At 41.0% G+C, this 15,752-nt stretch overlaps 2 protein-coding genes across 2 annotated transcripts; both read right to left on the bottom strand. All coding sequences in view use genetic code 11, as the record gives it.

Annotated features, from left to right (window-relative positions):
• Positions 1-789: 789 nt before the first annotated feature.
• On the bottom strand, positions 790-5,197 carry EGR_00848 (Choline/ethanolamine kinase; the record flags this gene model as incomplete). The annotated part of the gene is made up of 4 exons (XM_024490097.1): positions 790-1,026; positions 1,438-1,890; positions 2,714-2,822; positions 4,761-5,197. 4 exons carry the CDS (start codon positions 5,195-5,197, stop codon positions 790-792), a joined length of 1,236 nt encoding a protein of 411 aa, XP_024355500.1.
• A 3,453-nt stretch (positions 5,198-8,650) lies between these two features.
• EGR_00847 (Choline/ethanolamine kinase) lies at positions 8,651-13,521 on the bottom strand (the record flags this gene model as incomplete). Its single annotated transcript, XM_024490096.1, has 5 exons — positions 8,651-8,760; positions 10,232-10,367; positions 10,639-10,692; positions 12,595-12,823; positions 13,307-13,521. The coding sequence occupies 5 exons, from the start codon at positions 13,519-13,521 to the stop codon at positions 8,651-8,653; spliced, it is 744 nt and encodes a 247-aa protein (XP_024355499.1).
• Between the last annotated feature and the right edge of the window lie 2,231 nt (positions 13,522-15,752).

Below are 15,752 nucleotides of genomic sequence, written 5' to 3'. Positions count from 1 at the left end.
ATGTAGATTTGGTCGTGGACCATGTGGCAGGTGCTCTCTCCCATAAGTTCTACTAATAATAATTTCGCAAGACTGCAGATTTTAGTCATGCCTGAAATGGGAAAATGTTAGTGCTTTCTTGGAAGACTAGCCATTCCATTTCTTCGAGTTCTATGATTGCATATAGATTTATGTTGAATGCTCTATCGGTGAGCTTATTTGTTTTTGAGGAGTCCCTTTTAGCCACTGATAGGTTGTCACCGTAATTGGTTACTGGAACAGTAGCATGATCAGGAATTCTCATTACCATATTTTACGCTAAAAATAAACACGATTATTGAGTGATTGCTTCGGATTTATTCCAATCAGTGTCCGTCCCTAGCCTTTGTTGTTACACCCCGACGCCCCCTTACCCAATTGCAGGGACAGGGAAAGTAAAAACGATCACGAAGATATGCAAAAATACGAATATCTGATAAAATACATAATGACTGAACAGAGCACGTGTGCGTACATAATACACGTAGAGGACGAGGAGGCGCACAAACGCTCACGCATCGACGAACACGTACAGCAAAGGCGAGAGGGGAAGACAGGCAAGGGGTGACGAAAAAGCGGATTTTCCGCGTGCTTAACAAAGCGAATGTAACAGAAGAAATCAGATATTAGTGTTCACGTTTATTTTTTTTGTCCATTAGCAGTGGTGGCGGGGAAACTAGTCTTGGCGTAGGGGGTAAAGTTCTGGCAAAGGTGACTGTTAAAACAAACTTCAAGAGTAGTATTTATCTGTAATTGACACCAAAGGGGGAGTCACCCGTCTTCCTCAACGACGTAGAAGGCGGTAACAGGATTAGAGGCGTTCGGGCGGGCCTCGCTGCTGTCACCGTTCCTTTGCACCTTGGCAGGTAGCTCCATATCAAAAATCTCACCGTTTGCCTTCCGCGAGTTGGGTAGGTCAATGCATTGGCCTTCGCCGTTGGGAAACTCTGAGGCAGGCAATGTCTTCTTTAGGTCGTAGTACGCTGTCATTCTTGACTCGGCATATTCCTATTAAATACCACGAAAAATTATGAATCTGTATGCAAAATGACCTGAAAATGGACTCAAATAAAGCCATGCCTAGTAGAAAACTATGGGATGGGTATGATGAGCAACTGATTTGGCAATCTTCTATAACAGACGTTTTAGTGCTCAATGAGAAACATCGAAATGCTTGTTCTTCCGCATTCTGAATGCATCAACGATGACGGTACTTCTAGAGTGCAACAGTAAGATCATACGAAGGGGTCCTGGGAAATATGCTTGTTTATCAAATCGTGATGTTTCACGATACTATAATTTGGATTGAATGACAAATTACAAAACCACTTGCACGTTTTGTGCAATTTCAAACGACGAAATAAGCGAAAATAAAACAATAAATGAGATGGAGACGATTTGAAAGAAGTCAATGCATACAATAAATCCGAAGTCGATGCTGGAGATTTGGCTTTGGATGAGAGCCCAGAGAGTCCACCAGAGGTGGGAAATGAGGGCGCCGTAGGTAGTCTCGATTAGAAGAGCTTCTTCCTCCTCCGGTGCAAGAGTCACCTCCTCGAGGTGGCGCACTTCCTCCAACTCGGAAAGGCACCGCAGCGCGGGGTCCCACACAGGCTCCACATTGCTGTTACCGGTGCTTTCGATGCCGTCGCTACCACCGACACCCAGTCCCATAGTAAAAACCTCGTCATGGTCCTCTTTGAAGATCGGCGCTGAGGGCGGAGAACGCAGCAGCTTGGTTATTTCCATGGGTGGCAGTCCACAGACGCTGTGTGAGTGCACCCGTCGACTCTGATGAATGTACGTCCCCGGCAGTGTTCCACCATTCTCCACGTAGTTGTACACCGTCAGGTACTTGCGCCAAAACGCCAACTGTACCCCCAAAATGCAGAAATCACCTCAATTTCCCCGTTGAAAGATGTTACTGACATACAAATGGAACTGCCTGAAAGCTGACAGTCCGTAAAATGGATGTGCAATTTTGGCTAGCAAAATAAAAACAAAATTCGGTTGGCATGGTAGTTGGGTGGTTTTGTATACCACCTAGATCGAGGACAACAAACACTTATGGATGTGTCATGCGAGTGGAAAATGGTTCGGATGGATCGACCACGTCCTCGCTCATTGTTTTAAAAAAACTCCACTTTGCCGAAGGTCACACCCTCGTGACTCAAGCACCACTCCAATGATTGAAACTGTCGCCCCCCGACAGGCGCTTACACCTAACAAAAGATGATAAGGCCATGACGGAAATGATAGTATATTTCAAAGTGATATTTCAGTGAAGTCGGACAACGTTCTCTAAAAAATGATATATTCATACTATACGCCATATATGCAAGGAGTCGGTGAATTCGTGAAAGTGACGAGAGGACCAACTGGATAAGTAGCATTATCTCGCAGTCACGAGACATGCGGCCATAGCATCCAGGCCCCTTTTTGGGATTAGATCAAAGCAAGAAAAAGCACGGAGGCTCCATAATAACTCGCCCCAACGCTTGTGAGCCATGCCTGCCTACTGGCCTTCCCTATGTTTCCAGATTAAAACCCCGCGTCAACTTTGAGTTTTAATTAAGTGAAACAATACACCCGCGTTATCAAGGCCCAAATCTCTACACGCAAAACGCACTGAAGTCCTCATCAATGTGGCTATTAAAATTATTCCTACGGCACTCCGAAGGCAATGTGCACTGACCTGGTCTTCACGCGAAGGATAGGCTTCAGGCAGATACGCAAATCCAGGATGGTGGGGGTAACGGTTGTTGTAAGTCCATTCATTAAAGAAGTTGCCAATGTCAATACAGCTACAGAAAAAGAAACGAAACACAGCGAAAGTTGAATCAACTTTGTGAATTCAAACCGACAACCAAACAGTCCGAAATATTATTGAATAGCATTTAGAATGAGTGGTGCTAGACATGAGAGTTATGATTTTAACAGTCGATTTTTAGAGGAAATACTTATGTCTGTACGATTGGAACCTACGAATTACGCATTCTAAAAGCTCACACGAGGTAATTGTATGCCTCCAATGGCACACAGAAAATAAGCTCAAATATCATAGTACTTCTAATAACCTTTCAAACCTGAACCAAAAAGAGTCCGATGAAACACTTAGGAGAAATAAGCTTACCGGAAATTATAGCTGCCGTATTCATAGTCGATTGTTAGCAGCCTAAACCAGCCCCGTTTTGAAGGATCCTTGTAGAGCAGCAGGTTATCTTTATGAATGGGAATAAAAAGAGTTCAAATCAGAGGGAAAAATATTGGTAAACAAGAAAAAAGCAATCATTTTGTAAGATTAAGTTTAAGCAACACTAAGAAAGAAAGTACCTAAGGTAAAAGACAATTGGGATTCGCATTGAAAAATGGTTCGCACTCCATACATTTACATAAATGGGACGTTTAAAACCACTTTAATGCAGTGGAGTGTCGCATACTTAATTGCGTGAGCGCAGCTAGACGTGTTAGTGTAAGCTAATGAAAAATCGAGATTTTTACGTGGGAAATGACTGCACATCTAGCCACTACGCCACTAGCAGCGAAAGGTCTTTTAAGGATATAAACTGCAGAGCACAAAAGCATCCACCCTGTTTAAGCAGATCTCACTTTCTTGAACATCGTTGTGGCAAAACCGCACAGGGAATCTATCCATGTTTCCGAAAAACGTAGTTCTACAAGAGAATGAAAAGGGTACGAGGTGCGTATTTCAATAATTTAGAAGCAGTCGCTTCACAATGGATGAAAAGTACGTGAGCAACTCAGTTCTCAAATCCCAACACTTCCGCCCATAAAGCTTATTCAACATTGTATTCTGATGACTGCTTAATGGAAATCGCTATGCCAATTTTGGGATCGGGATGGTAACTTATGCTAATAATATGCCGAATATGACAAGAAATTCTATTATAAAGGCTGAACCATGCTTCAAGCAACACTTACGACATTGTCTCCAAAAGGCACAAAATTTCTTGCGATGTTTATTCATAGAAAACTGTCTCTAAGGTGGTTGACATTCTTAAAAAAACAGGTCCAAAAGAGAATCTTGGGTCTAATGCACAAAACAACTGTTTCTATCCAATAAATCTACCGTAACTGACTTTCTAAAAAGCCAGTAAAGTAACATGAAATAAATTGGATGCACAGTCTATGACAATCGAGAGCCTGTGGAGAGGCAAAGATTTCAAGCGCCACTGTTCGCTTTTATCACAAAAGCTATAGTGCTAGAAACAAAGGGATTCATTGTTCTGCTTAGTAGTATCAACAGCAGTTATTACCAGTGTTTGAAGGAGAAAATCTTCGCTGACAATTAGTGAAAGATGGTTTTAGAGGGGGAACAGCGCGGTCCCACATTGGACTGGGAAAAAGATGTTAGGGTTGCTGTTTAGATCTTTACATCTAGACATAAAGCCCTATGAATACCAAGGTGATATTACACTAATCAACCTGCATTGATCAATCAACTTTTTTCAAGGATCAACCCATCACTGTAAGGTGTGTAGCGAAAATGCGTCGACGAAAACTATGGATACTGTTTCAGTACTAGGAAATTATGCGATTGTTATTGAAGGAATAAAATTAGTGCATATTAGCAGATCTGTCCCACGCACTGTTACAAGAATCGGGAGCAAAAAACAAACTAAAGGAGCTTCTTCAAGAAGTAATCTAGTCCAGAGCTTCAACAACGGTAATCAGTGAATAACCAAAGTAAGCAGTGTCTACAGGATTCGCGTCCTTCTTACCTGAGCCACTCGAACTCCTCAACAAGCCTCCATTCACTGACGAATTTGAATAGATGCGACTGGGGTTCAGGAATGGAGCCGATGGAGGAGGTTGAGCCGAAGAGTTGGGAGGTGGTTAGCGAGCCCGGCGGCGGATTGTTAATGAGTACGTCATCGGGCAGTCCATTTTCCTCTTCACTAGCGGTACCAACACCAAGGGTTGCGTTGGTCGAGGAAGCAGCAGCAGCGGCAGAGGAAAGCAGACGACGCATCGGCGGTTGTCGTGTGCCCGTCAGTTGCTGCAAGAACTTGGCCATCGTCTTGAAGATGAAGGTGGGCATCTTCGGCACCGGTAGGGTTAGACTATGCAGAGCACCCATATGTAGCGCCACACAGTCCCGTACCGACGGATATGCCAACTCCTCCGTCCTCAGCGTCCGCGACTGAAAAACACGCATTCCTTTAAATGGAGATTTGACGAGGCCATTTCCAATTTGCAAACCTATTCATTAGGTTCAATATGGCTATAGATTTATCAAATAACATTTTCATCTATGTTCAGTGTGGCCAGCTACATAGGCATTCATCTAGCACAGGCCATATAAGTACGCTTTATCATCATGGACTTAGCTTTACCACTACGAGAATACATGGCAAATTACTATGATGACTCAGCAACGCAAATGCAAATCAACAGAAACTCGTAAAAACACCCAAATGACATTTAACAGCCCGTTCCAATACAAATGACTTATTTCTGGAAGCTAGTACCTCTAGGAGGGTTCCTTTTGCTATCAAATGCTGACTAAGTTGACAACCTTCGCTCATGCCAAGTGCGGAGGAAATATGTGCTTTTGCCAACATGTCCAATGAGAACAGCATGGTGTCCACGCCTTTAATCCCTTTCTAATTGGTTAGTGCTAGCAGCAAAAAGCGAGTGTTTTTTTGTCGCTCTGGTAAAATGGTTAAGTGAGAAGTAATAAGCAGTCAATTTAGCCCTGATAGAGATTTACCTTAATTAGCTGCTAGCTTATTACCGCACTATCAAAGCATTCCCAGCTATTTTTAAAACAGACGTCTAAATCAGCTGTATTTAGGCCTAAGATAAAGTGTCAGACAATAAACCTTAACTGACCTTTTGTATTTTTGGAAATGACGAAGCCTGAGGAGCTATGTTAAAACTGAACACTTTAAGCTGCATTATGAAAATTTTTTATGCTTCGAAAATCAACCAGAAAGGTATGAAGGTCTGCAAAACTTTCAGAATATTGGTAATATCACTTTCGTTTACTAAAATTGGAATCACAGAAAAAAGGGAACAGCACGACCTCGTGTACCAGGGGATAACAGAGGTGGCTATCTTATATCCCATCTGGGACAGCGAATTTTCGCTTACACGTGACACGCATCCACAAATTTCGCCCCTACAGGTTGTTATTTCTACCCCCTCCTTCCCCCATGCCCCATGGAACAAGGTGCAAAATAAACTATGCGGTAGTTACTGATGAAGAGAGGCAAGTATGTCGCTATTGTGATTTGACTGATTTACAGGTAGGAGGATGCATAAAGATTACTCTCACGATAGCCAATCGGTGTCAATCGCAGAGTAAACACCTTTGGCGATATTAATAGGTGGACAGGACGTGAAGACACAAAAGTCAATTATTAAAAGTCCTGCTTCAGACCCATGAAGCATACCGTGTTTAAGTGTGAAGAACGGGAATGAAGTGATTACAATAGAAGCTGATTTGAAATCTGTTAATGGGACTACTCGTAACACAATACGCCTCTTGGGTGTTGACCCCGAAAGTAGTTAACATGACCACCGTAGGCATACTACTTTCAACATAGATAAACACCACTATGCTGCCTATAGGTAGCGATAGATAAGAGGGTCAAGTTTATATGGCTGCAACCGAATTTTAACAACAAAATGTTAAAATGCCAGACAGCCATGGGACCTTGATTTGACGTTGGCAACCTTAACGTACCATGCTGGTTGTTTGTGTGTAAAAAAAGTCAACAACGTTGAGGTAGCAGATAACACCTTTAATGTCATTAAACCTTTCCGGTAGATTAAGTTGGTATTTAAAAGTTGTTAAAGAACATACACAAGAAGGCGGGAATGGAAAAGCAGTCAAGTTGTTCGATAAGCCAAAAACCGAGAGAAAACAGACTGTCAAAGCTAGTCGATTTTTTACACCACAAACAACTGCGCAAATAAAGCGGGCAATAAAGGTGGGTTTTGCATACACGATGAGAACGACAGGCTTTCCCGTCTCCACAAAAACAAGCATTCGCATCCACGTGAGAGGTAGGCAGGTGGATGGTGACAAATCGCTAGTTGCTTCACAACCAGAAATGCAAAGCGCTGTTAAGTGGGCTAACTGAATGATGTGTAACCCATTATTTGGAACACGTTAGGAACTACTGGTTTCAACGTTGGCCACTGCTATATGAAAATGCGCAGATGGATAAGCCGTGACCTCCTTTTGATGCTAACTGCCTTCTTGTCAGTCATCTAAATGCGAACTTGCTTTCCATCTACAGACTAGGCAAGCCTATAGTTTATGAACAGATTTATAATTAAATCCTGAAGAATCTTGAAACATGATATCTCATTTAGCTACACGCGCATACACAAATATGTATATTTGCGACATAAAAGTTTCCGGCTGCAGCATGGACCGGTAAACTAGCCTGTGAGATAAACTTCAGTACGGACTATGAGACACACGTGTTAAAATCAGACACATCAAAATTAAGCAGAAGGAGCTATTCCGTCCAGACACGATGCAAGCATAGCACTAGCGGTGCCTATTAAGAGGATTTGTCTTGGAAACATTTGAGAGAAATTTGAGACACAAAGCATCATCTCCAAGTAACGGGAGGATGGTATTACCAAGTTTGGTTTTTGACAAGACCAAACAGATGGCTGTCAATCATTTTAGCCACTTTATACGTGCAGCTAAGATTACATCAGAATTTTGTGAATTTGGCATTCAACCAGAAGAAAAAAATGAATAAGCAATTATGCAAATCAAACCAGTAAACTTGGGCTTTACGAGATTGCATTCCTCAGGTGGAACCTTAAGCCGGCCAGGTATTGCCAACACCACTTTTACAAAAATTGGCAGGACACTAAAGTTTAAAACCTTCATTTTGTGTTAAATGAAACTCACTGTAACCTGAATTATTACTCAGAGTGCTCAAATAACAGCAACTGTTCACAAACAACTCCTAATTAAGGGCTCTAGAAACTGAAGCATGAACTTCATATTCCAATTTTTAGTCAAAATTTGCCAAAGAAATTGATGGCATAGCATTGGCCTTTGACCAAAAGCTCTTTCCCTTAACTCTAATGCGTAAAAAAGAAATTAATCGAGTACACAAAACCACGTGCAGCACAAAGAAGACGCCAGTTAGAATCATTATATGGTATAATGTACCACCTGCCTATTCAAAGATCACAATTTATCTCGGTTAAACGTTAAATGCAATAGATCTTAGTCAGAAGCGGTGGCAAGATTTCAATGCTAGGAGCTTCAGGTGAAGTGCCAAGTTTTTGCTGTAATCATGTTGTGCAATTAGAAGTGAGCTCAACTTATTGACAGAAAGGTGTGTAATGTCTGGTTTAAACTCTCCAATTTTCAAAACCTAGCATGCGCATTCAAAGATAGGAGGTAATGTGAATGCAGACTTGGCGTACATGTCTGTAATACCTGGCACAGAGCAGGGGTTAAGAATTAGAATAAAAACCAACGACAAACACGTCACCCGTGTACTGACATGCATTACACAGAGCTCAGTCAGCTAGTTAGCTAGACAGGGAGTGAACAATAGGGTTGAAGAAGGGGTCATAGGCATTAGTAAATGAAACAACCAAAAGAAAACTCACGAAGAAGAGAACATTAGAACTCGTGCATCTCCAACATCAGCTCCAGCTCCTGAGTTGGCTTCCGCGATGCAGGGTGTATGGTGGATATGCGTGCTTGAGTGGGTGTCAGGGCACTGCCCAATCCTGCAGGGCCATATAAACAAAGGAGCAGCGGGTGAGCTATTCTGCTTCCCGCATAAGTAGATACACACCTAATTCACATTACAAGCATCTTAACTCCTCCAACTTAATGGCGTCAACAATAAATAATGGACTGACAAAGACCTCAAGGAAGAAATCTAACCATAACGCGTTTTAAAGCAACTTCAGGAATACCGACTGGAACCATGTGAGTTTGCGTAATATCCTTTCTAAACGTGCCACTTTAACATAATCTGTGAAAGTCTGCTTTCCGCCACACAGGTGCCAACCCCACAGGGCACCTGAATTGAAGTGCATAGAAATGAAAGTCAATGAAGGACGAGAACAAAAGTGCGGTGCCGGGGGAAATGGGGATCCTGATTGTTAGTATTTTTATTTAGCCAAAGAGCAGTAGAATATTACAGCATAAAAAGGACTGGAAAGATTAACTGAAAGACAAAATAAAATTATTATTCCCTAAGGCACCCACTTCACACCCCAATACACTTCTGAATCTCTTCAAAACGCTTTATTAAAACGGTCGAGGTATCGAGTAATTGACCCAAGTAATTACCCAAAGAATGCTTGAATTGGACTGAAAAAAAGTAGCACGGTCCAATACCAGCCGAGTAGGAAGTGGAAATGAGTCCATTTAGCTGTGACCTAAAAATCACGCAGATAAGGAGATTTTGAACTTGACAAATCACGATTGCCATCTATTTTGCCATAATCCAAACATTTGTCTAGTTTTTCATAGGAACAAGACAAAATATGAATGATAGTAGTGTATAATGGTGTAACATGTTGTAACACTTTTGACGTGAGACCTTTTAGGTGGTTTTCAGGATTTTAGATCTTTCCCATTATTATAGTTACATGACAGTAATTTCGTCGAGAAGACAAAAATATTCTAGTTGCTTATTTGTTTACGTCACTACAACGCAACAATAATAAAAATATGGTCCACCACTAAATAGTTGGTAGAAACATGTTAATAGCGAGGCGTTGGCTCTCCTTGGCTAAGAGCAGTACTTTGCCTGCCGGTGAATGTAAATCGCTGTCAGCTATTTGGGTACCAAATCCGTCCTAGGAACCGGGAATTCCTACTCACGACAAGATTTTTTTCTTATACTACAGTAATCATAGCATAGGATTAAATTACACGCGTTCTTCTTGCACAAATGTTTAAAATTCCCACAACCAAATTAATAAATTAATGTGACCCAAATCACATGCGTCTTACCACGCATAGCCAATGGCAAGGGGCATCAGATATGCCTCTAAACAGATAGGAAGATAAGATGACGAAACAATCGATGTTGCCACGTAAAGACGATGGTTTAACCCCACAAAACAGCATATGATTAGGGCAATAAGCGGGGGAAACAAAGTAGTAACTAGCATTTCAAGGCAGGCACGTGACTAAGCTTGCTGACCTCAACCACACAAAACCGACTAGTGGGACAACTCTTACCGGGCTTATCGGCACGCTGGTCCCACTGACATGGCCACGAGTAAAATTGGACTCTTTGTGGAATGGAACTGACCAGTTCACTATGCACCATTATTGAGGCCTGGATGATCACGCCACAATCGACTAATAACAAATCCTACACGGGAAGAGCTTTCGGTGTAGAAGAACAATAAAGCGGCATTTTACCCTAGCATCATTTGTACGTAAAAAGAGAGACATTCTGTCGCATTTGCATTGGCGAGCTGGTAAATATGCCTGGGATCTTTGACGGATTTCAGGCCGCTAATTACGCAATAGTCCTGGTAGAACAACTTTTGTCAACTGCTCGAGGATGGCATGGAAGTGGTGAGGCCAGTTTGGCCCAGTCACGATCGTGATGCAGTTTACGTATTAATGCAGAAGCTGACCTCCTGATGGAATTCCTCAACAGCACGAAAGATAATCGCATAGAGGTAACGCGACTAGAAGAACGTAATTTCGTGAAAGACAGTTAAACAAAGGTGGAGTTGGATGACGTGCTTTGTGAAAGGTGAATGTAACCTTGTAGTTTATTAGTGCCGTTTAATAGGACTGCTATGAGCATGGCACTATGACGCGACGAGATCCATGTACGAATTTAACAATCAAATAGGAGCCATAGGAAGTGAATCGTGTATAAACAAAGTCAAGAAGCAAAATTGGAACATAGAAGTGTGCGGAATAGAGCGGAAATTAATAGCTCACTCTGGAATTCCGCATAATAATCACCCTAACATTCTGGATAGCTTATCAAACGCTTCAAGTCAAAGCACTAATTTCTGCCAAATTTACAACCACATGGAAGCCTTTAACCTCAAAAAAAGGGTGCTTGGCTTACCCGTTTTCGCCCTCTAACTAGGCTTGTGCGATTTTGTGTGCCTCAAACCCCATGCTGACCCCAACGGTGAGACAACTACCAGAAATTCAGGGAAGACGTGTCTTTCAAAACTTTCTGGGGATTAGTAATTGTACCTTGCAAAACACTATCCCATCAATTCAATTGGAAAACGTAAAGTGGTTTGCGGAAAGGCGAGATAAGTTAAGAAAGCTCAGTACTGCCTTGGCAATAAATATTTAGCGAGGATGTCAAGAATCACAAGAATATCTACTGGGTTTGTCAGAACCAAGCGAACAAACATGACGTAATAATTTAGTATTAACGGCAAGAAAGCTATTCAACCCGTGAGCTGAAAGCTTCAAAATATTCATTTGCTTTCGTATAGCCGAAATGGCATCCAACATCATCTCCAAGTGGATGCTTTCAATACACGCTTGTAAAACCCATTGGGGTTTGTAGAGATCCAACAAGAAGCACACAAATTCACGCATCCAAGAGTTTGACACCAAAGGCGTCTAAAATGTGCCGACATTGCCTATGTAGAGCGAATGCTACACGAACGAGTACTACTGACTAGAACGACAGTCATTGAAAATAAAGTTTTTAGATGCATTCAGCTCACGTATATCAATAAAAAAAGCGGAAAGCTGGTTAAGATTTAACATCAAAATACGAGGCACTACCATCGGTATGAGAAAACCAGATTAGTACCACAAACATAAACACTGCAAACAACATTTGTTATTGAAATATGAATGAGAGCGAAGAAAAAACAGACCTTAAAAAATTTAATCACTGTCTGTAACTTGGCTCAGATCATTAAGCCAAAAAATTAAATCCTTTTGAACTCTTCGAGTGAAAAGGCATCGCAGAATAACGCGTTTTGTTGCACATACTTCCGATAATGGCACAGCAGAGTTTAAAAAAATGAAAACGGAAGTGCAAGAAAGCGATACTCGTAGATAAACAGCCATGAAATAGTACTGGACTTAATGAAATTTAGCCAATTTTCATAATGAACAGTTTTGAAGTTTTAGAATATGCCTTACCTACGTATACTTATTTAGTGATTGGTAGCACTTCACTTTGAGCAAGAATTCAGTGGCTTTTTTAGAATAATAATTGAAAAGGCATGTATCAGTGGGAATCATCCTCAAAAAATAACATGGAAATGCACTTCGCACACTGCGTGAAATTGCATTACGCCGGAAAAAGTCCGAATCATTTTACCCAGACTAAACAATCGAACTGTTGGTAAGTGTATAAATGTATTCAATGCAATAATGCCTCTGCATAGCCTTAAACTTATTGTTATATTCGAAAAACGGACGTGTACATAGTTTACATGTGTTAAAACTAACTCGATTGACCGTTTCAAAGATCAGAAAACTCACTCACAATTGGTTGCTTTAACCAAACAGTCGATTTTTTAAACCCCTTAGGGGTGGAAACCAATAGCATTCAACTGGGAGCAGTCAGACAGTCACGTCATTTGAGAGAAGCTAACCTCAACAAACTCCTCGATTCGGCCACCAGGAAAGACACCGTAGAGCTTGGGACCAAGACGCTTCTCTGAGAGGAGGGCAAACAGCACTGCGTCAAGGATGATTGAATTCATATTGCTGCGCAGAAGCTCACCGTAGACGCGGATGAATACTTTCGTGGGAGTCATATCACTGACATCGCCAGTACCAGCTTTTAGGGTGGCCACATATAGATAGTTGCTAAGGCCTCCTCTACAAAATATATGGAAAGGCATGGGCGTTTAAGCATAAAATATGCACAGATTTATAAAAAGCTGTACAATGGAGTCTAACAATAAGAATGGCAGGAGTCTGTCTTTTATTTAAAACTACCTCTTTAATGTTACCCACATAAAACCATAACTCAGTAGACTTAACAAAGGAAAATAAATCGCGCCTGATCTAGCTTATTTGCTAAACACACGAAGCTATTTTGTGTAATCTTAAAAATGTGAAAGAGACCTCTTTACGAAAGCCACAGCGACTGCACGCTGCATGATGAGTCATTCGTTTCACGTATAACGCCACCGTGGCTTTCCAATTCAGACCGTCCGATCACACAATTACACCCCGTGTAAACTGAGGGAATGCGGCAGGCAGAACGAACCAAAAGCCTTGGTCCAAACATATACTACAACAAGCGCAAGTTTGAGTCACCAAAAATCATAAGCCCAAGGGAAGTTAAAGGAAACGTACCCAACTTCTTCAATGTCCACATTTTGTGAGTTTGCCCAGGGACCCATGAGAGATTTGGCACAGTGACGTCGAAGTCTGTTTAGGATGCATGATTTAAGGCTGCTGACTTCCTCAGAGTGGTTTGGCGATATAGCATCGAGACAGGGGACTTCTTCAGCATGGTTGAAGGTATCGCCTTCACTCACATAGGTATCCAATCCATTTTTTTCAACCATCGATTATCGTGTGTGATAGTTTTCTAATAAATCTAACGAAAGTACAAAAATACATTTGAAAGAGGCTAAAAGCATGGACACTTTAGACAATAAAACCACTCGTGACTCTAAATATTTATGAGATTACCAGAAAGCCGCAGTGTCACTCAAGCAGCCTTCCGCACTGACAAATAATCCACGAGCCAAATGAGCAAAGGAATAGCTCAGAAATTTACAATTCAATTGGGTAGAGGAGTATATTCCGATGTAAAACGGAAGAACTAAACCAAGTTTTTTCGGGATGGTAATTAATAGGTACAACTTAGGGCAGGCTCTGTAACTTGCACAAACACAATACACTCCTCACATAACTGGTTTTATAGATAAATGAAGACTTTTAGTAACGATTTTTAGGACCAGGGTTATTAAACTCCGCCAACAGAATGTATGACGAAATTGTACAGTAGCTTAGTAAACTACAGATGCTTGAACACAAGCGAGAAAATACTTCCAACCCACAAAAGTGTGAATGAGAAAAACAATTCTAAAACATCACATTCAGCAGTTGAGAATACCGGCGTACCTAAAGGAGGAAAACCAACAACAAGCAAAACCACGAGCTGGTGCGAGGGCGGATTCGCCACTTTATATAGATTACCAGACAGTGTGACCTTCAGATTTTATTCATGATTGTTTAGTCGCAGGATAAAAGCTCATAGGTTTAGCCTCATTCATTATGAAAATCAAAGAGCATGTTAGACCTAGACTAAATCTTTTTTTAAAAAGTCTTAAGTAGTAAAAAAGAGGCTGCAGTTAAGTTTTGTCTAAGTCGTGATTGTAAGTTCACCAAAGACTTGCGTACTTGCTTTAAAAATAACTGAACATTGAGATCAAAAATTGATTTTAGAAATGAAGAAGCATGGGCATGTTCTTAACTGTAGGTAAAGGACTCGCAAAGTGGTGTACAGCAAAAAAACTTTTCAGGTTTCCGCAAATGTAATCCGAAAGCAACAATTGTGTTTTCATTTGAATGAACTCGAAGAACTAAAGCAATGCTTTTGCATTCGGGCTAGCATTAAAATTAGTCTTGAATTTTTTGTTTTGTAACACTTTCCCTCCTCTTCGAAGATGCTGGAAAGGTTGATGAGCTGATAATCCAGAACAGGGCAGATCGGAAAAGGGAAGGCCCAGTTCGGAACGCCACTGTAGCTCAGTACGCAACCAAAGTAATACTATCATCAAGATCTAGCAGGTTGTGGATAAATTTAATTTACATTATATACTACTTTGATACAAACTGCTTAAGTATTCGAGATTATCACCGCTGGTCCTATTGTGGCCTACTAAGCAGCACAAAACTACATGGTTTCCAGAAAGTTACTGGATAAGTTACTACCTGCTTACGTACCAAAGTTTCTGGTCTAGATCTGACATACATTAGCTCTCACAAACTTTGTGACCCCATTTTCAGCGCTGATCCAGGCACTAACTCCCACCTTCGTCAATATCTGCATTTTCTCCCCTTAACTTATCGATTTCATGTATTTTCATTACTATGGGTCAAGGCCATTCTAACAATTCTTGATGTGGAGCATTACCACTGCACTACAGTTTCGTTGGCTTTGGCACACGAAGTAATTAGAATATGCTTTTACGAATTATTTCAAGAATTTGGGTTATTTTGATATGCTTTTTTTTGCAGAATACTTGTGTGACTTCTTTCGCCTCCACTATGAAATATTTTGAGCACATACTGTGACATTTACGCAACATTTCATTAGTATTTCCTAAGTCAAATTACTTTGACTTGCATTTAATTGATACTTGCACTCTATAGATTTGTGCTTTTTCTGATCTTCTTGTTGCTTTCAGAGTTTGCAATTTCCTATTAACCGTTTCAGAACTACTCATAGTTACTGCATCAACTAACTCACTGTGTAATACATTTCATTCATTGTATTTCACCTCAAAAAGCCAAATTGGCTAACAGTTCTTTCATGTTGCATGTGAAAAAAAACTTATACATAACGCATTTTGAGGAATGCCTATATTGTAAAGCCATAGAAGTGAGTGCTTTTTAATTCCCTAGGTAGGTATAGCTTTAGGGCCGTCAGAGTCCTACGTGCAAGAATTAACAGTGGCTAATGGGCAGATCGAGCAAAAAATTGATAACCAAAAGTGATCAGGCTGCTGAGCGAAAAAGGCGACTTAGATCCTAGCAATCTCCAGAAGCGAGTTGTAAAAAAGTGCCT

The sequence above is a fragment of the Echinococcus granulosus genome (assembly GCF_000524195.1).
Source record: "Echinococcus granulosus chromosome Unknown EG_S00003, whole genome shotgun sequence".
Classification (NCBI taxonomy): Eukaryota; Metazoa; Platyhelminthes; class Cestoda; order Cyclophyllidea; family Taeniidae; genus Echinococcus; species Echinococcus granulosus.
Note: the sequence above shows the minus strand (reverse complement) of the source record. Positions and strands in the feature narration are given on the sequence as shown.